This window comes from Perissodus microlepis, chromosome 22 (genome assembly GCF_051167445.1).
Source record: "Perissodus microlepis isolate ML-2025 ecotype Zambia chromosome 22, ASM5116744v1, whole genome shotgun sequence".
In the NCBI taxonomy this organism is placed as follows: Eukaryota; Metazoa; Chordata; class Actinopteri; order Cichliformes; family Cichlidae; genus Perissodus; species Perissodus microlepis.
Genome location: NC_140481.1, coordinates 16,739,774 through 16,761,403, shown reverse-complemented (window position 1 = coordinate 16,761,403; position 21,630 = coordinate 16,739,774). Strand labels below are relative to the sequence as shown.

General features: G+C 40.9%; 3 protein-coding genes across 4 annotated transcripts; 1 reads left to right on the top strand and 2 right to left on the bottom strand.

The window, feature by feature from the left end:
• Positions 1–5,282: 5,282 nt before the first annotated feature.
• On the bottom strand, positions 5,283–7,413 carry lrrc69 (leucine rich repeat containing 69). Its single transcript, XM_084918460.1, is given in 9 exon segments — positions 5,283–5,391; positions 5,558–5,647; positions 5,649–5,738; positions 5,827–5,924; positions 6,184–6,262; positions 6,265–6,424; positions 6,601–6,673; positions 6,768–6,894; positions 7,028–7,413. Coding segments are annotated over 9 exon segments (1,020 nt in total). The 5' UTR covers positions 7,223–7,413; the 3' UTR covers position 5,283.
• A 92-nt stretch (positions 7,414–7,505) lies between these two features.
• On the bottom strand, positions 7,506–12,704 carry otud6b (OTU deubiquitinase 6B). Its single transcript, XM_084918461.1, has 8 exons — positions 12,425–12,704; positions 10,610–10,758; positions 9,821–9,922; positions 9,380–9,580; positions 8,770–8,890; positions 8,617–8,678; positions 8,400–8,506; positions 7,506–8,137 (listed from the first exon to the last, which is right to left on the bottom strand). Exons 1-8 carry the CDS (start codon positions 12,492–12,494, stop codon positions 8,053–8,055), a joined length of 897 nt encoding a protein of 298 aa, XP_084774587.1. The 5' UTR covers positions 12,495–12,704; the 3' UTR covers positions 7,506–8,052.
• A 907-nt stretch (positions 12,705–13,611) lies between these two features.
• On the top strand, positions 13,612–21,535 carry rab5aa (RAB5A, member RAS oncogene family, a). Of its 2 annotated transcripts, none has more exons than XM_084918463.1 (6): positions 13,612–13,813; positions 17,026–17,243; positions 17,479–17,630; positions 17,749–17,871; positions 18,356–18,449; positions 18,874–21,535. In XM_084918463.1, exons 2-6 carry the CDS (start codon positions 17,078–17,080, stop codon positions 18,987–18,989), a joined length of 651 nt encoding a protein of 216 aa, XP_084774589.1. In that variant the 5' UTR covers positions 13,612–13,813; positions 17,026–17,077; the 3' UTR covers positions 18,990–21,535. The 2 variants fall into 2 exon arrangements, with proteins under 2 accessions (XP_084774589.1, XP_084774588.1); XM_084918462.1 differs by having other exon boundaries at positions 13,613–13,813; positions 17,023–17,243.
• The last annotated feature ends 95 nt before the right edge of the window (positions 21,536–21,630 follow it).

The window sequence follows — 21,630 nt, the reverse complement described above, 5'->3', positions numbered from 1 at the left end:
TTCAGAGGATGTGGTCTTTATCTTCAGGGATCGCTGCAGAACGAAAAACAAACACCGACAGCAGCTTTGGAAAAAGTGATACCCCGACAGGAACGAGTAACGTACGGCTGAGATAACGAAGACATTAACCCACATATTCCTGAAGGACGTTCATGTGTGCAGGACGTTCATTTGGCTGGCTGGGTTGTGGGTCTGCTCATCCAGCCGGCCTGCACATCGCAGACAGATGTTTGGCCAGCCAAGCCTGCAGCGCCACAGGCAGTGTGTGTTCTAGAAAAACCCAGAGCAGATGCTTCTACCTGGTGTCCCACCCGCTTGCTGCTCCGCTCTTGTGGGTATGCTTCAGTGGCCATCACATGACCTCAAAGCCGGGTTTTCAGATTGCGCGCTGTCAGTCACACTGGTGACAAAGTGGAGCGGCTCTGGAACTGATAGATGTCCTCGGGTCGACTCAGCATGCTCGTCAAGGTGGATCTGACAGGCTGAATTCATTTGTTTTGAATAATGAAATCCGATAGTGACAATACATTAGAAAGTATAAGATGATTAAATCTTGGAAAATTGCATCAAAATATACATAAAAACACATCACATAGATGCTACTTCTGATAGCTATTGAGTAAGTAAGATCAAAAGATACAATGCAGCATCAACATCTCTTTCAGCCTCATTTCCCCATGTTGTTTGCTCCCCAAACATAAAAACAATCACCATCCCGAACAAACAGAAACACACAATCTTTGTCCCTCTCCACGCTCCCTGTGTTATTACCAAACCCGAGGAAACTTTTGAAGAGATTCAAAGACACTCAAGATTAAAGATTTATTTGTTCTTTTGATGTTGCTGCAGCATTTCTGTCTGATTTCTGCAGCAAATGCAGTCTGGTAATGGTGGTTGTTTTTTGGGTTTTTTTGCAGTGTGGCTGGTGGTGACCCAGAACTGCCAGAGACAGGGAGCTGGCCTGACGGCTGGGTTCTTGTCTTACACCCCCTCTAATGAGGAACGGTTCAGTAATGGTATCACTTCCTTGTAACCTCAAAGGACAGACAGTTTACTTGCTTCTGTTCATTTACAATATTCTATGGTGAGAGAAAGAAGAGAAAAAACAAAAGAGTAGTAAGAAGCCTGGATGGCTTTGTTTTGCAGCATTTCTTGACAGTCGGGTGCACTTCAAGTCTAGCTCGTCTACATTATTACTTTTTACTTTCTCGCCTGTATGAGGGAACTTCTTTTGTTGCATTGTGTCGATTTTGATAAAGAGATTGTACAATTATTGTCTTGTACATCTGGTGTCTTTGCCATTTTTTTCCTATTGCTATGCAACAATGAATGCAATGAAACTTTCTCCCTTTTCACCAAGGAATCTTTGGTCACACTGATAAGATTTAAAAGTCAAACATGTCTTTGAATGTTTTGATTTGATGCGTAGATTCCAATAAAGCTTTGAATTCCAATAACAGCTCATTGTTCTTGCTTTTATTAACTGCTCTATCTCTTAGACTCGTCAGGCATATCTCAGTGTGCTGTGTGCATCGGTGCATCTCTCTCCCATCTGGTCGAGAGCCAGCAGAGAATCACACTGCCCCCTAGTGCCCGTACTCATTAGTAACACAACAGGATTGTTGGGGCAGCTGTCAACCAGACAATGCTCTGGTACTCTGCCAGTGGCTCGATACCAAGATCTGTCATGGGCAGCAATGCACAACAATAGAATCTACTGATTGGAGTGGTGCACACCCCTGGCTATGACACCGGTCCACCGCTCGCTATCGAATGCCTGTTGTTCCCCTCTCTCCATTCACAAGACCCCTACTTCAGCAATCAGTGCTACACATTTCAATAGACCCTGTGCTGCTGCCCCAAGGAGAGAAGATGAGGAATCCACGTGAGCTATTGTCAAATAATTCTGGTGAAGACCACAATCTTGGCTTTGCTGGATCTCTGAAAATGACCGAATGACCGGGCATATCACATCGTGGTGTTTGTTTCTGGAGTGAGCTGGAAATCCTTTGCTTTAAAGGGAGCTATTATGGTCATTTCCAGTTCCACATTTTGAATGTTGGACACTGTCAAAGTAGCTTTGCATGAGTCACAGTTAAAAGTCTTATTTAAATTTCATTGGACCTAGATGCATCCCCTCAATTAATCCTCTGAATAAAAAAGCATCACACTTTAGCACCATTTAAAACCAACTTTATTCTGATTGGCTGCCCCTAGCAAACAGAAGGCTTCAATGGCAGGTGGGAGGGGCTTCTATCCCTGAGAAGATAAGATTAAGGATATAAACTCTGATGCCAGAGAGAGACGAAAGAAGAAAAAACAAATCTGAAACTGAGCATTTAAAGGAGTCTGATTACTGGTACAAACACTTATTATTGGCTATGTTTAATATGAGCATCCACCATCGTAACAATATGACAGAAACTAAGCAAAAGCATAATATGTCCAGTTTAAGCATAATATATTTAAGATACTAAAAGGTGGGGATTCATATACAGAAGGGATAATAGTAGTGATGTATTGCGCTTTAACACCAAATAAACAATTAGTATCTAATCTTATATTTCAGTTTACATATCACTTGTCTTTCTGGCCCCAAGATACAATGTAAGCTCAAACATCCAAAGTAAATGCTCCAAATGACAAGACAGACTAAATACCTCCAAACAAACGATGCAAGACTACAGAAGGCACTTTAACAAAGGAAGTATGTAATGAACCTAAGGTGCGTTGTCCCCAATATATCATCCTGAGTGAATTTGCCAACATCACTCTCTTTACCTCCAAGCATGGTAAATGAGAATTTATGCCCCCGCTACTTTATCATTCTTTACTTTTTTTTTTTTCACCCCCATGAGGTAGCCATGCCATGCGAGACGGATATTTTCACCAAAGGCAATATCCCCTCGCAGTAATTATATCAGAGCGAGAGAATGGCTCATTAACATATGTTAGGCATGTCAGGAATTTACAAGCGCCTTTTGTAGATGCCTCTCATCAGTGTGCTGCTCCCATCCGTATGGTATCTCCTTTGAGGATGTAACCTCCTCATTTCCATACACGTCAATCATGCTGCGCGTGATGTTAAGAAACACGCAGCACACTCTGTATGTGGCAATCATAAGGAAGAGCTCAGTGATATGGAAAAGGAATGCATGTGCACACGTGTGGGGGGGGTGTGACTATGAGTTTTGTGAAACAACATGATGAAAACAACGCTATGTGGGGAAAAAATATTGTGATGATGTGCCATCGGTGCAGAGCGAGTGAAGTGAGCGTGTCTGCTCCTCTGTAGTGCGTTAAAGGGATGTGTATGTGTGTGTGTTTGTATGTGCAAAGACACGCATAAAGCTTGACACCAGAGACCAGACACCAGACCCACTAACAGACAAGTCCTGAGGCCACTGAGCGAGTGCGGCTGCTGCTGCACTGCTGCAGGACCCAACATCTGCTGCCCGCAAGAAGGCACACACTGTTGCCCTTTCACCCATTAGTATGATGCCAGCTGCAATGACCTATTTATCAGTTGTGGCCTTATAAAGTACTCAAATATATACATAGATTTTTGTCCATTGTGAAGATGTAAATAATGATGTAAAGCTGGTCAATAGTTTTAGTTTCGTAGCCCTAACCTAATACTAGCTCCATAGTGTAGCAGCAGTGTCTCCTGGAAGAGGAACAGCACTCTTCCTCTCTCTGTTGCGCCCACTGGTCGAGCGGCCAGTAAGGCTTCAGAGAGCGACAGAGAGCAGCAGTGCGCTGTGGGAGAGAAAAAGTAAAAGACCTTGTGCTGCACCTAACTTTCTCTCTGAGTGATCATTTTACATGTAAGTGTAGCTGAGATCACAGCACCCGTGTGCAGTAATAAAGTCACAGTTATAAAATCACGAGGCGTTGTGGCCTTACACGATAGTTCAAGACTGACTTGCGTGGTGTTCAGTTCTGTGACCTGGCCCTCGTACTCTCCCAATAAACTAATTAGGTTGACTGAAAAAGGAAATAAAAGCATGTCCACTCGAGCAACTTCACCTTTCTTTCTTTTTAAAATGGATGTGGTACGTGAAAATGACTCAAGAATACGGATCCATTAGCTGAGATTTTTTTTAAAAGCAACCCAACTACAGCAAAGCAGGGGTCTGACAGATAAACCTATAAAGAGAGAGAGAGAGAGATAAAAGCGTTTGGTCCAGTCCTGCCTTTTTGCTCCAGCAAATGTCGTAACAATGACTGAAGACACAACGTCCATTTCCATCACCGTCCGCGCTCTCCATCTCTCCCTTTCATTCTCATTCATTGTCATTGCTTTTTTCCTTTAAGTGCACTTTCGCCCACACCACTTGGAAATTGATTGAAACAAAATGTCACAATTATGCCCTGTAGCTCGCCGCTTCAATTATTCATCAATTAGGGGCTAGGCTCCTTTTTTTCTCTCCTCTGAGCTGATTTTTCATTCAGTTTGCTCGAGATGTATGGCTCCCCTGCTGTTAACCAGTCCAAAGTCATTAGTTTCTGGGTTTGCAATTAAACCTGATGCATTATGCATGAGGCTCCGACTCAGCAGACACACGCAGCAGCGGCCGCAGCAGCTAGCGAACGAGCTAGTAAGCTCTGGAGGCGTGGATGGGAAATTAATTTGCTAGAAATGAAGTTCTCTCTAGCCCTCCCTCCCTCTCTCTATCTTTCTCTTGTCTGGCAGGTTGGAACAGATGCCACTTTCTGTAGAAGCCGATAGAGATGGGGCAGCTATAGCTGTGCAGTTTGATCAGCGCTGACATGGGAAAAGGATGTGCCAAGGTGGACACAGACAGAAAAATAAAATATTCCATTGCTAAATGTAAACGGGTCTTCATATAGATTTTGCGCGAGTTAAACCCAGTGAAGGACTCCACAGAATTATCTCTTTACTGAGAAAAAACAGGTGTGACAGGTATTCTCTTACAAAGGTTTTATGTTCAAGTATTTGTAAATAAAGTTTTTTTTTAATTGTGTTGTTTTATCTGTTTTCAAGGATTTTACATCGTTGTAGCTGGCATAAAGCCTGCATTTTAGAGCACCATTGAAACGAGGGTCCTATCAATGTTCATTTGCTGCCATCTAGTGGCTACAGAGTGAAATGTCAAATAAATTTAAAGGACAAAATCACTGAGGAATGAATCCATGTATGCTTCCAGACCTACACACATCACTTTGATATTTATTGAAACATTTTGTGCCTTCAGTTTAAGAGATGAAAAAAAATGTATGAGATGAAAAAGAAGACTGCATCTTTAAATAAACTTGTATTTATCTTGTAGCAACACCAAAGTAGGCGTGTCCTTCTGTGTTAAAGCACCTGTATGAACAGAGAAGGGCACGCACTAGAATAGTGAGCATACTCCTCATTTTCATGTCCTGTAACACAAAGGCAACAGAGCTCATTTACCTACTTCAGTCATTATGTATGTAGCATTTTTCAGCCGTATTGCATACTAATGTAGTCATATCTGCTTTAGCAGGTGTCACAGAATTATGTTGTTGAAATTATGCAACTAGAATAGGGAAAAAACAATGGATTCACCTTCTTTAGATTTACATAATGCACACAATGCAGCCAGGTGGTGAGGAAGGGGCTGCAGCAGACCGCACAAGAACTGGCGGTATCGAGCAGACGTCTTTAGATTTGGATAGTGGGGAAGCATCACATGGATTAGAGAGAACCTGTTCCTGTCCTCCCGCAATACAAACCTAACAACCACTTCCTACTGGTACAAAAGGAAACAGTGATATGGGAACAAAGCCAGCATTAAAGGAGCAAAATATCTATTTTTTTAAAAGACTGACATTTACCTTTAATATAAGTATTTCAGCATACTGCACCGAAGTCATCAGCTCACACTGCACAAACCTGTTCCCTTCACAGTGCAGTTCCGTTACGGCCAAATTATTTCACAGTACAAAAGTAGAAGCAGAGATACAGCTTGACACAAATATCTTAAAAGCTACCTTATCAATATAGGAACACTATTTTCAGTCAAAAATTAACTTCAGGGAAATTTAGATCGTGTGAGTGGCCAATCAAATTACTGATTTTCCTAAAACTCTTGATTTGCTGACTAAAACAAGAAAAGAAAAGAAAAGAAAAGAAAAGAAAAGAAAAGAAAAGAAAAGAAAAGAAAAGAAAAGAAAAGAAAAGAAAAAACATGGAAAACTCAACAGGTAACTGATGTGGGATTTTATGAGAACCCTCCTCTGGTAGGCTGGTCAAGTAGTTTCTGGCTGCATATACAGCTTTGTCAGCTCTTTGCACTGGTACAGCTGCCGAGGAAGCCAGGACAGCTTGTTGAAGTTTAGGTTTATCTCAGAAAAGCGAGTGAGATGACCAAGCTCTGCAGGAACTTCCTCCAGCTTATTGTCCAGCACGCTGAGGTGTTCAAACATAGTCAAGCTAAAAAGAAGAAACAGACCTGAATTTGAGAGGGGGGGGGGGGTTACATGCAGCATTTTCACACTGTGTGCACATGTGTATCAGAATTAAACTGTCATTAAATGATTTGTTGACTTCAGAACCTATAATTGCAGATATAGGGAGTCATTTTGCACACTGAGGCGCCATTAATGCACCTTTTAATCCCTGGCGGAAGTCTTTGAATCTGGTTGTGGTTCAGATTGAGGACAACAAGGTTCTTGAAGCCACCTGTAAAACATGAATATTGCACAGACACACACACACACACACACGCAGATGACTGGAGCTTTGTGTTAATCATACAAAACCAGTAAGAGCCTACCTATCACATCAGGTGGCACTACAGTAATTTGGTTTCTGAACAGGTACCGCTTTTTCAAGGACTCCAGATGGCCCAGAACAGCGGGAAACTCCTTCAAGGCATTATTTCCTAAATTCAGCTCAGCCAGCTTTCGGGCATTGCAGGAGGAAAAGTATTTAATCACAAATCTGCGTGATGTGTAAAACATTTCAAGTGGCACCTTGGCAATTTTCCAGCAAATAGATAAGCTGCGAGCAAACAAACGAAGCGAGAAGACTCACTTGATGTAAGGAGAGCAGCTCAGTGGGAAGGCCTGTGATGGAGTTTTTGTTTAACAGGAGGACTGACAGGTTTGTGAGTCTGGAAACGCACTTAGGAACTTCCTTTATGTGCGTCGAGCTTAAATTTAAAGAGGTTGCTCGGGCATATAAAACCCTTATCACCCACTTTCTAGCCGCCGATTCCCTTTTAGCCATTTACGCCTATCGTAACGTTCTGTGGAGTTACCGTGGCAACAGCACGCTCTTTGACAAGTCAAAGATCTGATCCGGAGCAGCTGCGACCTCTGGTGGACACAGCTGGATATTAAACTGTTAAATATGGGTGGATTGATTATAATGGCCAGTTTTACCATGACACACCCATGACAGTGAGGGTCTTTCATTTTTAATGCATGGTATATAAATTGTGGTGCCTATGAGGAATACAAGGATGCTCATTAGAAACATTCAGAATAAAGCCGTGATACACACACACTCATGGTATTGTATGCATTTATGTAACTTGGTATCATTTACACGTTTAACAGCTCATTTCAGCCAAACAACACTGAAAACAACCACTCATTGTCCACATTTGGTTGGTAGTCACAGATGATAAGCAGCTCCTGAATCCTCAACTGCGTGAGTGGAACTGTATTTTTTTTCTTAAAAAAAAAAAGATTCAGCGATGCCTCTAAAAATGAGCTAAAAGGTAACCCTGTAATCATTAGGATTAGCCAGGGGTGACCCATGTAAAATCTTTTCACACATTCTGTTCAATTGTGTTTTTTTATTATTATTATCATCATTAACACAATGTTATCGTTTATACATTAAAAGTTATGTATTCATTTAGGTTTCACTCTCCGTATCTGACTTCAACACAGACATTTAACCGATGTGAAAACAGAAGCATTGTCTGTTGAGCTCAGCAATGTCTCGCTTGACCAGGGGTCTCCCTTCAAATATGTCATATTTTAGGGTGCTTTGTGTTAGAAGTTTGAACACTCTCTGCATTACGCCAACAGCCTTATGTTAACTCTCTCTCAGCTGTCCTCAGCATTGACTGGGTCCTTTAGCTGTTCCACAGAATTGTAGTGCTCTCCTAGACCATAAGCGTGCCGCATATAGCTACAAGCAAAGAGACAGAGAAAAGGTTATTGTATAGGGGGAAAAAATAACGCAATATATCAGTTTCCTAGCTTTGACATGCAGTTACACGAAAATCCAAACAGTCAGATTGGATTTAGACTGGCAGTAGTGAAAAATGTGTTTGTAAATTTGTGATTGCAAATTTAAAATGTTTAAATGTTTACTACAACTACATTCATTTGCACATTTTTACTGACAGTGTTGTACTCTGAGCAAAAAACATATTTGGAAACATTCTTACACAAGTGTGATGGGTTCGCCGTCATATTCCTCCCCAATTTTTATGATAGGAGAGTCCGCCTGGATCACCTCGATCGGCAAATGAAGAACTTGCGTCAAAGCTCGAAGCTGCAAAATTTGAAAAATAAAAAAAAATACATTATTAAAATGAATTGAAAAGTACAACAAAATACTTCACTGTGTATAGTACAGTATATGACAGTTAAGGAGGAACTCACTTCCAGTTGTCCACCCCAAGCTGATGTGTGCTCCACATCACTGCAGTATTTCTCAAACTCATCTGGAAGCAAAAGACAAACATGTCAATTGAATATTAACAAATATAGCAGTGAAAGTTTTACTTTCATTACCAAAAACACAGATGGTCTCACCTGTTGTGTACATGTCACCTGTGCTTGGGTTGGTGAGGAAAGGCAGGAAGTCGTCAGGATGGCCTCTCATGTGCTCGGCAGTGCGGGATCGCAGTTCCTTCACACTTGTGGGTAATTGGAGCTAAAACAGAACAGAATGCAGCAGAAAATGTGTTCTGTGTGTCTAAACTTGACAGTTTCTCATTGAGTCATTTTCTGTATGACAAGCTGTACAGACTCCAAACACGGAAGGTGTCAAAGATTGTCAGCAATGCTCAATTTCTTATGTAATTCCTGACTCAGTATATAAACTACAGCTACAGTTATTATTCAATTCAATTTTGTTTATACAGCACCAAATCACAACAACAGTCGCCTCAAGACATTTGATATTGTAAGGTGGACCCTACAATAACTCATACAGAGAAGAACCCAACAATCATATGACTCCCTATGAGCAAGCACTTTGGCTACAGTGGGAAGGAAAAATTCCATTTTAAAAGGAAGAAACCTCCAGGCCTTAGAGGGTCAGGGCTCAGGAAGGGCGACCATCTGCCATGACCAGTTGGGTGAGAGAAGGAAGACAGGACAAAAGACATGCTGCGGAAGATGCCTCTATAACAACATGTACCTTTGATCGCCGTGTCAGCTGATCTTCAATAGCACGGTACATGCAGTGGCCATCAGAGGAGATCTCCTTGATCTGAAGCTTTTGCTGGGCGAGTTTTTGGACCAGCTTTAAACCCTCCTGATGTCTCACACCCTGCAGGTTCTGCACCTCAGCCTCTGCTATCCTGATCTCCCTCTCCTTCTCCTGTGCAGCCTTTTTGTCCTATACGAAATCATTTAAAAGTCAAAAGCAGGTAAATACGGGTGATTTATTAGACTCCAACTTATATCTAGCAGGCAGAACTGATCATCAGAGACCTCTCTAAAGCAGAGACATCATGAATGTGAACTGTGGTAAACAAGGACGATTGACTATGAGTTCTAAGTGTTCTTCTTCAGGAAAACCTAAAATGTAAATGCATAAAGGTTCGACAACACACAAGTCTTTAAAGTTGCACCTCACCCTTCTCTTCTGGGCTTTGGTTACTCGCGGCTGTTTCGCCTCCTCTTGTTCTCCATCTTCCACCTTTACAGTCTCCACTCCATTTATGACCTCTTCCACCTTCTAATATTGAGTAAAGAGAGAAATGGTTATGTTGTAAACTAGGGTTGGGTTTTGATAATCGATTTATCGATTAAAATCGATTCTGGCTTGGATAACGTGATATCGATTCATTAAAATCCTGAATCGATTTTTTAATATTAATTTATTTTGCCCGAAACGCCAGAATCTCAGGTTAAACCTCACCAAATTTCAACAACCACCAAACAGCTAAAACAGTAAATGAGAGCAGGTACACGGATTCTGCACATAGACGTAAAAACAAAGCGCGGACCCGCAGATCAGAATCAGTGAGATGTCGCCTTTCTCACCCGACGGCACGGACACGGTCGGGGCTGAATTATAATATTTCAGACTGTCTGAGGCAAAACTTCCCAGATTTAAATAGAATTGAATCGAATCGAATTGAATCATGGATCGAATCGATTCGGGACCTTGTGAATCGGAATCGAATCAATTCTAGAAATCAGTGACGATACCCAGCCCTATTGTAAACCGCAGCTGATACAGCACAAAGACTAGAATCATTTACATACTGAATGTATACTGAACACATACAAAAACCGTTTAACAGCTGTGTTCTTTCCCTTTCCATCTTACACTTGTTACCCCATTATGAAAGAGTGCTTCTACATTATTTACTAATCAAACTCTACCCGATTTGTCGACCATCTAAACATAATAAGTCACCTTTGTGTCAGCTGTTGCTTTGAGCTGCCTGAATTCCTCCTCGTGTTTCTGACTGAGGTCAGCCTCGAGTTTGGAGATCTCCTCTGTCAGCTGTTTCCTCCTCTTCTTGTCATTTTTGGGGACTGCATTTTTCATGCCCTGGACTTTAGCTGAAAATGACACAAAGCAGACCATCAAACAAAACAGTGCAACACAACAATACAGATGATGCTGCATACTGGTTAGAAAAGTTATACATGCACAAAACTGCCAACATAGTGAAGGATAGTCAAAGGAGCTTGCAAAGAAAAGCGTCTGGACTTCTTTAAGTTACTTGAAGATGTTTCACCTCTCATCCGAGAAGCTTCTTCAGTTCTAAGGTCAAATGGTGGAGAGTCCCAGATATAAACCTAGTGGGAGTATCCCCCCACAGAGGGACAAAAGGACCCCCTGATGATCCTCTAATCGCCTGAGCCAAGGTGTGAAGCTGGGTGTGGGTCCCAATCAGCCAGAGTTGATTGGGACCCACACCCGAAACTCTGGCTGATTGGGACCCACACCCAGCTTCACACCTTGGCTCAGGCGATTAGAGGATCATCAGGGGGTCCTTTTGTCCCTCTGTGGGGGGATACTCCCACTAGGTTTATATCTGGGACTCTCCACCATTTGACCTTAGAACTGAAGAAGCTTCTCGGATGAGAGGTGAAACGTCTTCAAGTAACTTAAAGAAGTCCAGACGCTTTTCTTTGCAAGCTCCTTTGACTACGATGACCTGGATGACTGAGAACCTTCACAGACATAGTGAAGGATACACTGTCATAGATAGCACTAATGCTAATGCTAATAAAAAAAATGATTAAAATGTTTCTGCACCTGTCTACACCAACTGCACAAACAGCTGATTTTACATTATCAGACATTATTAATTATTTTGCCACATGTGGCATGTGAAAGAAATGTTTTGATATCAGTGGTCAGCTAAAGCAGCAACTCATTTTACATCATGAGCTACATACAGCCAACTTTCATAGTAAGTGAGCCAGACCAGTGAAACACCTTCTTTCAGCCAGTGTAAAGCAGTTAAACCACAAATTTAATCCTTGAGACATCTAAAAATAAGACAAAGAAGTGCAATTTCAAAAAATATCTCAGTTTTTCTACATGATAAAGAAATACTGCAGTAGCAAATGAAAGAAATCTTTCAAAATGACTCTTTGGGTTTAAACCGTAGGAAACAACGGTGTAAAATTACCGAAGCATTTCTGGAGGCTAACTTGCAAGACTGTACTTATAAAACAGAAAGCTTTGTTAATTGACAAAATTCTCTTTTTATTTCTTTTCTGTTGTTTAATTACTTATCTATTACCTAATTACTTGGGTGTAGTATGGAATGCCATGGTGAAGATCTTTTTCATTCGGAAAAACTATAAAGCTTATTAAAATACAGATCACATTTTCCAAAGCCGGCCGGATTGGTGTGTTTGTCAGACCGAATCCGGCCCTCGTGCCTTATGTTGGACACCCCCTGAGCTAAAGTCATCAAATCCTTATGAGTTTGGTTTATTACTCTAAAAAGGTTTATTACGTTATTACGCGTAGTTTGTTTTACTCTAAAAGCAAAACAAACTACGCGATAAGGCTGGCAGTTGCCTCATAATAGTAACCACAGAAACGTCTGCGGTGACCATTATTTATTTACTTGCTGGTCACTTAATAGCGGCTAAAGTGAGACTAAACACTCCGACACATAAACAACACACGGGCACGCTAACTAGCTACCAGTAAAGGCTGAAATGTTAGCCCACCAAACAAAAGAGCACTGTTAAAAGTAGCTACCCTGCAGATCCTTCTTCTCCTTGCGGTGCTGCTTTGCCAGGAGCTCCTCTGGTGTCTCCACCTCCTCCATGACTGGATGCTGCTGTTAAGGTCAACCACCGACAGTGCTTACGAGGTACATGAACCTGACTACCATATGTGTTATTAATGACTTGTTATAAAATGTAGCTCATCATTAGCACAAGATAAAAGCACACAAATACAGTGAACGATAAATAAAACGTGCTGATATGGCCTTATCCGGAAGAGAGGGTGGGGCTTCTTCTTCTTCGTCAAAGATAAACTCCGAGATTGTCTCTATACCGCCACCTTTCGGTATGTTGTGTACTACATTTCCAGGCTGTCTCGGGACTACGTTCTTTATTTAAATACATTTTTATTAAATATATTTTAAATAAATATATTTTCTAGACACGTCTTGTTCATTTAATCTCATCTTTATCTAAGAGTGGACAGGAAAAAGTGTTTCCTCTTTCTTCGTATCTTGTTTTTAGATCTTTATCACTGGTTTGCAACCTGGGTAATTACAATAACCCTCTGAGACATGAGAAAGAAAACAAATATTTTGAATATGAGGGTTAGTGGTTATACTGAACAAAGGATGTTGAAGGTGGACCTACCGGGAGGGAGGAGAAGAGGAAGACCTGAGAGGACATTTGTGGATGCAGTGAAGGAGTGAATACAGAGGGCCTTTGTGACAGAGGAGGATGCTAGAAGTAGGGTGAGATGGAGGCAGATGATCTACTAAAGGGAGCAGATGAAAGAAGAAGAAACGCCAAGAAGATCCAATGGGTTTAAAATAGATTGCATGCTTCTTTTCAAAAGGGTATAACAATACTTGTCTGTAAATATTAATTTCAAATTAAAGGGAAAAAATGTATGTGACTATTAAAATGCCTTTGTCCTCGTGACAAGGTGATCTTTAACCCAAGATTCCCATAGAAAAAGGTATCTATATTGTACCGAGTCTATCTAAATATCAGCTGTGCTTGATTTCCTTTTGTTAAGTTATCCAGTATGATCAAATACGCATGAAATTGTAATTTTTTTTTATTATTAATGTCTGATTTTATTTGTATCTCATTAAAAACAGATATCGAGAGCTGATCCTGGAGGGCAGATCATAATATACAGTCAATCAAATTTTATATACACCGTCTGCCTGTTAGCGGGCGTGTCGTATGACGTGGCACGGGGAGCGGAAGAGCTTGTTTGTGTTTTGGTTCTAAGGGGAAGTTGCGAGAAGAAAGAAAGGAGGAGACGTGACAGGATTGTTGAAATTGTTTTCTCGGTCCCCCCCTCCCCTGACACCAGCTCATCACAGTGTCCCAGGTTCTGTTTGCGAACTGCAGCGGTGCTATTTAAAGTTGTACATCGCCTGGCTCTCAGGTAACGTACTTGTCACGAATCTACGAGTTGTGGTTTGCAGCTGGCTCGGGGACATGACGCCGCCGTTTGTTTAGTTGTCATCGGTGACTTCGTTAGCTAGCTATGTCGCTAGCTAAGTGCAGCTAATGTCGATGGTGTTTGGTGGCATGGGGGATGCAGAAATGCGGGCCTTTGTCCTGTCGAGTCCGCTTGTTCTCTTGTATAGCTTATAATGTCTGGTATAGCAGGTAGCATGGCAGGCTTACAGTGACTTTGCTAATAGGTGGACTGGGTTCAGTGGGTGTAATGCTAACAGTGACAGCAAGCTAACGTTAGTGTTTGTTAATTGAGGGGCTCAGCTATTCCCCTTGAATCAACATTAGCTAAACAGCACCGGCAATCAGGGTTTCAATTCGAAAGAAAAAAAACAATGGCGTTAGTTTTATGCAGATAGCTGTCGTGTTGTTTTTATGTCCTTACAGCAGTCGGGAGACTAATGACACCAGACAGCTAGGAATGCTAAGCTTTGCTAACAGCATAAACGCTAACAAGCTAGAGAACAAAAACACTTTGGGGAAAATGGCGGCCCCCTCTAACATCAAAACAGACCGATAGCCACTGCTAACACCGAGCGAGTGTGTTTATAGTCAACTAACTAACGAGGGTTAAAGCCAAATATGCGCGTCGTAGTCATGCAATGCGCAGCGTTTGTTGACAAATCGTGTCATGAGTGTGGGTAAATACAGTCACTGTTCTCATTCCAGTTCCTGGAGCTTGTTTGTTTTCTTGCTGCGCGTCTTCAAGACTTCGTCTCAAGGATAAGTCGATTGAGATAAGGTTGAAATGTTTTGGCATGACCTCGCCGGTCAATTTATTGACTCGTTTCCCCAAAGCTCTTTATTTTAAATAGACCCAGAAATCTGGTGGCTGTTATCTTTACCTTAATAAACTCTGGTATATGAATGCCTTCAGCCTTTAGTGTTGCGACACAAGTAAGAACGGTTTGCCACAGATGTGGGCTAGTGACGCACAGGTTTATAATGTGTGTGAAAAAAAGTAAATGCTATTTATAGAGCTCATTTTGAAATGACTGGAGTTGACCATAAGTGCCGTACAGGCACACTTATTTTGTAATCCACGTCTCAAGAACCCAATTACAAACATGGAGCTTACATAAACAGGGAACATATAATATTTAAGAAAAGAAATCAGAAAACAGCTGCATTCTACCAATGCTAAACAGTCAAGTAAAACAGTAGTACAAAACATTTACAGTGTGTTTGACCAAACACTGAGGGACCTGAGGCTAAACTAAAAGCAGCTAAAACAGGTATGTCATTAGAGCTGATCTAAAATCATCAGTTGTTGAACCAGTCCCCATGAGCTTAGAGGCAATAATCACAAAGTCCCAGTCGACTGTAGTTTTTAGGCAAGAAGGGGACACTGAAAGAAGAAGTTAGGGTGATGATGTCAGTGATTTGGAGGCAAAAATATGGAGATAAAAAGTGAATCGCACATTTGTAATGGCAGACCTTTTTTTATTTGCTCTGTTGCATTTGCACTTAAGCAGTCCTGGCACAGTTACTTTATAGACTGACTTGCCTGTTTTTGCAGTTTTGTTCAGAGTACATTCATAGCTGTATCCTCTTAGTTATCTTGCAGATTATAAGCACATGTTAACTCTTAACTTATATAATTAAGTAGCACTTTTCTACTTGGAGCAGTCACAGCTACTACTACTTGTTTATCCCATCACACATAAATGCATACAAGTGCTTTTTTTTTCTTTACCTTAGCGCCTTTTCTATCATTTGCATGCACTCTAACTCACAATGCATGGATTGCAGGCAACTCAGGGTTCAGTGCTTTCCCCAAGGATACTTCAGCATGCAGACTAGAGTAGCCGGGAAATCTATCCATCAACCTTTCAAGCCACAGCCACTCAAATGTGTCGTATGCTATTATGTACTGCTACCTTACAGTATACTGTAATTCAGTACAACATCTTCATAAACTGCCATTGAGGCTACAGCCACCACAGATTAATGCCTCTCCTCAACAGAGTGTGACTTGTGTGTTTAACAAAGGTTGCTTTGTGCTTTATTGCACTGCACCATATATGTGAGTTTGATGCGAGGCAAAAGGCCAGTTTTTGGTCAGGCACAAGATTCCACTAAATTCACCCTGTAAGGCCAGACATAAGCCGTGATTATCTCCTTACAACAGCCGTCTGTGTTTTTTAGAAATTCTGAGCTGTTCATTCCCAAATAAGTTAGTAAGCACTACATGCACGCATGGTATGCATGCATGCAATGGTTCTCGCAGTTGTACCACACTTGTGTAATGTGGGTAGGTCTTTCCCCGGCTCTCTTTCGAGTTTGCCATGAATCACTGTTGTAGTTCATGACAAGGCTTCCTTTTCCTGGTGTTACTGTAAGTTACATTCATGAAGAAGTGTCTGAAATTTCTGCATCCCCTGTCAAAAATTGTGCATGCATTCAGAACAGGCCTTTGTGTGTTTGAAATGCTCGCATGTTATTTTTACTGACTTGAAATGTTCACAGAATAATTCAGTTATTAGCGTTATAAAATTGCATTTACAGCCATAATTTGCAGATAAAAAAGATAGCTAATTTATACAGGCTATCATTTTCAATGCACTGTATATGAATTATATTTGAATTTATTGATCACATAAATTTCTTCATGTTGCCTAAACTGCAGTGTGAAAACCACCTGTTTCTTTGAAACACTCTGTGTGTGAAAACCTTCTTAATTCACAACAAATTGAAGTGATACCAGTGGGTGCATGCTTGACTTTGATGTGTGCAAGTATGAGTAAGAGATGTATCATTTTTTTGTATGTAGTCTGCTCTGAGGAACTTTCATTGACTTTTATGTCCCAGTCAAAATGTCAAAAGATTGCCTAATTTAGTTACTTTTTTCTAGTTGCCTATTCATTAGTCTGATTCTAGTTTTCATAAGATTTGTAATTTTATAATGATTTTCAGAGGAAGCTGATCTTATATTTATAAATTTGTTGCATGATTTTAATATATGAGTAATGCTCATTTGTCTTAAATGTCAGACTGTAATCTATACAAAAATAACTGTTCCGTTCCTGTTATGACTTGTTAAACTGCATTGGAAGAGAAAAGAAATTACAAATCTCTTAGAGTTTAATATCTGTTTTTACTCTGTGAACATGTTTGTTCTCGTGCTTCCTGCAGCAGAAGTCCCGACAGTGAGGTTCGGCACACAGGACACCTGGGATCTGACTAGGTCATGGCCAATCGAGGAGGAGCTACGAGACCCAATGGACCAAATGCAGGGAATAAGATCTGTCAGTTTAAGCTGGTGCTGTTGGGGGAATCGGCTGTGGGGAAGTCCAGCTTAGTGCTTCGCTTTGTCAAGGGCCAGTTCCATGAATTCCAGGAAAGCACAATAGGAGGTAAGGTCATGTCATCAAATCAGGATGTTTCTGACAACCTGGCAGTTCTGTTGTTTTTTTTTGTTGTTGTTGTTTGTTTTGTTAGTTTGTTTTCCTGAGAAGTCCCCATTCAGAATACTGATGCTTTTGTGTTGACACATTTATCAGCTCTTTTGTTTATATGACCTCGTAAAGATATAGTTTTGGTGTCGTTAATGATCACGCAAAAATGACTCGTCTCTTCCTATCTCCACAGCGGCCTTCCTAACCCAAACAGTGTGTCTTGATGACACAACAGTGAAATTTGAAATCTGGGACACTGCAGGCCAGGAGCGTTACCACAGTTTGGCACCAATGTATTACAGAGGAGCACAAGCTGCCATTGTGGTCTACGACATCACAAACGAGGCACGTTCATCCTTGACTAAGACCCAGGCCTTCCAGAGCACTTGTAGAGCAAGTTAAAACATGAAAGTAGCATTAGATGTTGACAAGTGGTACCGTGTCTTCATTTTTTTTTTTTCAGGAGTCCTTTGCACGGGCCAAGAACTGGGTGAAGGAGCTACAACGACAAGCTAGCCCTAATATAGTCATCGCTCTGTCAGGAAACAAAGCTGACCTGGCTAACAAAAGAGCTGTGGACTTCCAGGTCAGTCTAGACAAACCTTAGACTGTGTCTTAGGCTTTCATGATTTTACAATTATTATTATTTTTTTTTTAATCTAATATCTCTGTGACCTTTATGTGTGGAGGTTGCATGTTCTCCCTGTGTCTGCGTGGTTTATCTCCGGGTACTCCAGCTTCCTCCCACAGTCCGAGCACATGTAGTTAGTACAGTTATTTAATTGGTGATTCTAAATCGCTCATAGGTGTGAATATGGTGTGAATGGCTGTCTGTACCTCTCTGTTAGCCCTGCGACAGGTTGGCAACCCGTCTCCAGCCCCACAGCAAAACTGAGTTGGATGAGGGGAGGAAAATAGGTGGATGGGTGATCACGTTCCTAGCAGACGCTGCATTCTAGAGCCATGACTTCCATTTTTAATTATCCTCTAATTGTGTTTCTCCTATGCCTGAAGAAATGTGTGTTGGAGGATGTATTAAAAAATTGCTTGTTGTTACATTGTGTCAACAGGACGCCCAGTCCTACGCAGATGACAACAGCTTACTTTTCATGGAGACATCGGCCAAGACGTCTATGAATGTGAATGAGATATTTATGGCCATTGGTGGGTAACTTTTAGGACTCAATTTGTAGATATTTGTTTTTCTGCACATTTCTGTTATTCAGAGTTAGAACTGTTCCCTCATAGCAAGAAGGTGATGGCTTGAAGCCCAATTTAGGGCTCCTTCTGTGTGGAGTTTGCATGTTCTCTGCTAGCCTGGGCTTTCTACTGTAGCTCCAGTTTTCTTCTGCTGAAAAGTACACAAGGTTTACAACGCTGCTGTTAGGCTTGGACAATCACAAATTCCTAAGAGGTTTCAGTTCCTGCTTAAAATGTAAGTTAAAAATTAACTGGAGGACAAGGTCAAACTAGCATGATTGATGTGTTTGTTAATGAATTTTTTTTATCATTTGTAGCTTCTCTTTTCTGAAAATCGTTTTATTATTTGTTTGTTTGTTTGTTTGTTTTTTGTTTTGATTTCTTCCAGCAAAGAGATTGCCAAAAAATGAGCCTCAGACTGCAGGAGCAAACACTGGGCGCAGCCGGGGAGTGGACCTGACAGAAGCTGCCCAGCCAGCCAAGGCTCCATGCTGCAGTAACTAACATGAAGAACACCCTCCTCCCTACCAACCTGTATGGCAGTAACTAATGTGGTCAATGCCCCAAATGCCACTGCAGTTACTAATGCAATGTGTCACCTACTCTCTGAAACAAGAAAATATGCCCTGCACTCACCACCCCACTCGTCCACTTTTAACAAATTCATTGCCATCACACTGATCTTTCTTTGCGGCTCTGCCTCTTTTCCTCCATTATGGTTCTGCTGCTACCCAGGGAAGCCTCCTAACCACTTTGTCTTACTTTCTGCCATTGAGCTTGTTACATCTATCGTATTATTGATAGATCAGTGATAGCAGGTATTAGAAACATTAGAGCACCCTTCCTCGCGTTGTCATCATCTTTACACCGTGTAGACATGAGTTTCATCTGGAGGAAGTGATCACTTCTCTTTTCTGGGATAGCTTAAGTCTTTAATATTGCATTTCTAATACCAGTCTTCTGTTTTTGTTCAATTTTTTATAACTTTGTTGATTATTGTTTACTGTAATTTTGTCAAACTTGTGGATGCACATGCTAGCATATTTAGGCGGCCTAAAAGTTAAAGAGTTACACATTTAATCTGCAGTAGAGCAGAAAAAGTTGGTTGGAGGAGTGTGTTCTTGTTAATCTCAGAAAGAGGAAAGGTGGAGGGGGCAGAGAGAAATTGTAGATTCTGTCTCTCTTGTTGTTTCTAGGGCCCTTTATCTCGTAGCTGGGAGGGGGGGAGGAGAATAGTTGGTCCTTATAACCCCACTCCCTCCATTAAACCCAACGTAGCACTAGTGCATAGCTTCTCACACCACCTTGTCTCCATTCTGGGCCCGTGCCTGCTCCTAGCTGTCCTTCGTGGCATTGTGCAATGTTTCACAGTATTTACTCTGTGAGTTGAGTTGTCTGCAAGGACCAGTGCTGCGCAGCAAATCCCCTTGTGTCTACAAACACAGCGCAGAGGCCTCTACGGTACACGTCAGTGTCACCAACTGCCCACTTCATGATGTGTCCGTCCATAAACCTTGTGTAGATCACCCTTTTGTTGTCATACTGCGGTCTCTTGGGTTTCTGTTTTTCAACGATTTATTCTTGTGCGGTTACTTTTTCCATTGTGTCAATGTTGCTCGACTGCTGGGTTTGCACTGGGGGTAAATCGAAGGTGATAGCAGTGAGTGGGGAGTTGCAATATGTAAAGTTGCTTCTTAATTAATATCGGAATCATAAATGTTTGACATCTTCTCTTGATTAGAAAGTGCTTTAGACACGGCGGTGTGTCATTCTGTACAAAGCCCGGCCCGGGTTTGCTGTCTGGTGACAGATTACATCCTTCGACTTATTCGCACGCATTTATCCGTGTGTTTTGTTGTTTTTGGCTTTTTTTTTTTTTAAACACACATTTCCACAATTAAACACACACACGCCACTGACTTGTCATCTCCCTCCCCACCTTCCCCTATTCCCTGTAAGACCTAAACATCACTGTACATGAACATACACACAGTCTGTTACACATCATCCACACCTCTGTCAAGCACACACTCTGCCCCACCGACACACAACCCCCCCTAATTGTTACACACACACACATGCACATAGAGTACTTTTAGTAAATAACTCTTTTTACAGGTCTGTCTTACTCATGCCTTGCACTAATGATGCTCATGAATATATCTTGTCATGATTTCAGCCAGTGTGATATATAAATATATATATATAAATATATAAATATAAATATATAAATAATATACTGTAAATAAGGTGTTGCAGTGTAGTCTACCTTTTTCAATTTACCAGTGACAGGACTAATGCTTGCTAGGGAGTTGTCTAGATAATCATAAAAAAGTGTACAGTTAGCAGGAAGGGGAAAAAAAACAGCTACAATCTGGGTTTGGAGTTTTGTTGCTGTTCCTTTTTTTCTTTGTCTTTTTTTTTTTTTTTTTTTTTTTTTTTTACACATATAAATGGTTAAATTATAATCAGTGGTGGTCTTTTATAAATGTATCTAGTGTTTATTAACAACAACAAAAAAAATGAAATTGCATTTATTTAGTCATCTGTCTTGTATATTTCTGTCATAAAAAATATATCCAAACATGGTTTTTTTTGTTTTGTTTTTTGGTTTTTTTTTTTTAAGATTATCTCTTTACTTTACACTTATCCATTTTTTTTTCTTGTCTATGCCTTGTCCAGAACTATTCCTCCTCCTACTCCTCCCTGTAAGTAGACGTGAGCTTTCAGAGGCACAGGTTGTAAAACTCCAGAGGAGTCGGACACCACGCTGCAGTTTTTGAGCTTTCCTCTGTCTGTCCTCCTACATCTCGGTAACATTGTGACGATAATTGTAGGAACAGTAAAGCAACTATCAGCTGGCACGATGGCGGTTTATGAATAGATGATTTAACACATAATAAGGATGCAAATTGTAATTTTTTTTTGTTTTTTTGTTTTGCAGTGAACACTTATTTGCAGCCAGAAACATTTAAATGCAAGCATTTTACAGTACTGTTATGTAATGACCAAATAAATACTGAAATAAATTTGATCATTTATTATTGTAATCAGGCGGTGTGCGTGTGTGTGCGTGCCTTTATTTCCTCTGGGTCTCAATAGCTTTTTAAATTTTATTTTATTTTTTTACTTTTTATGTCTACTA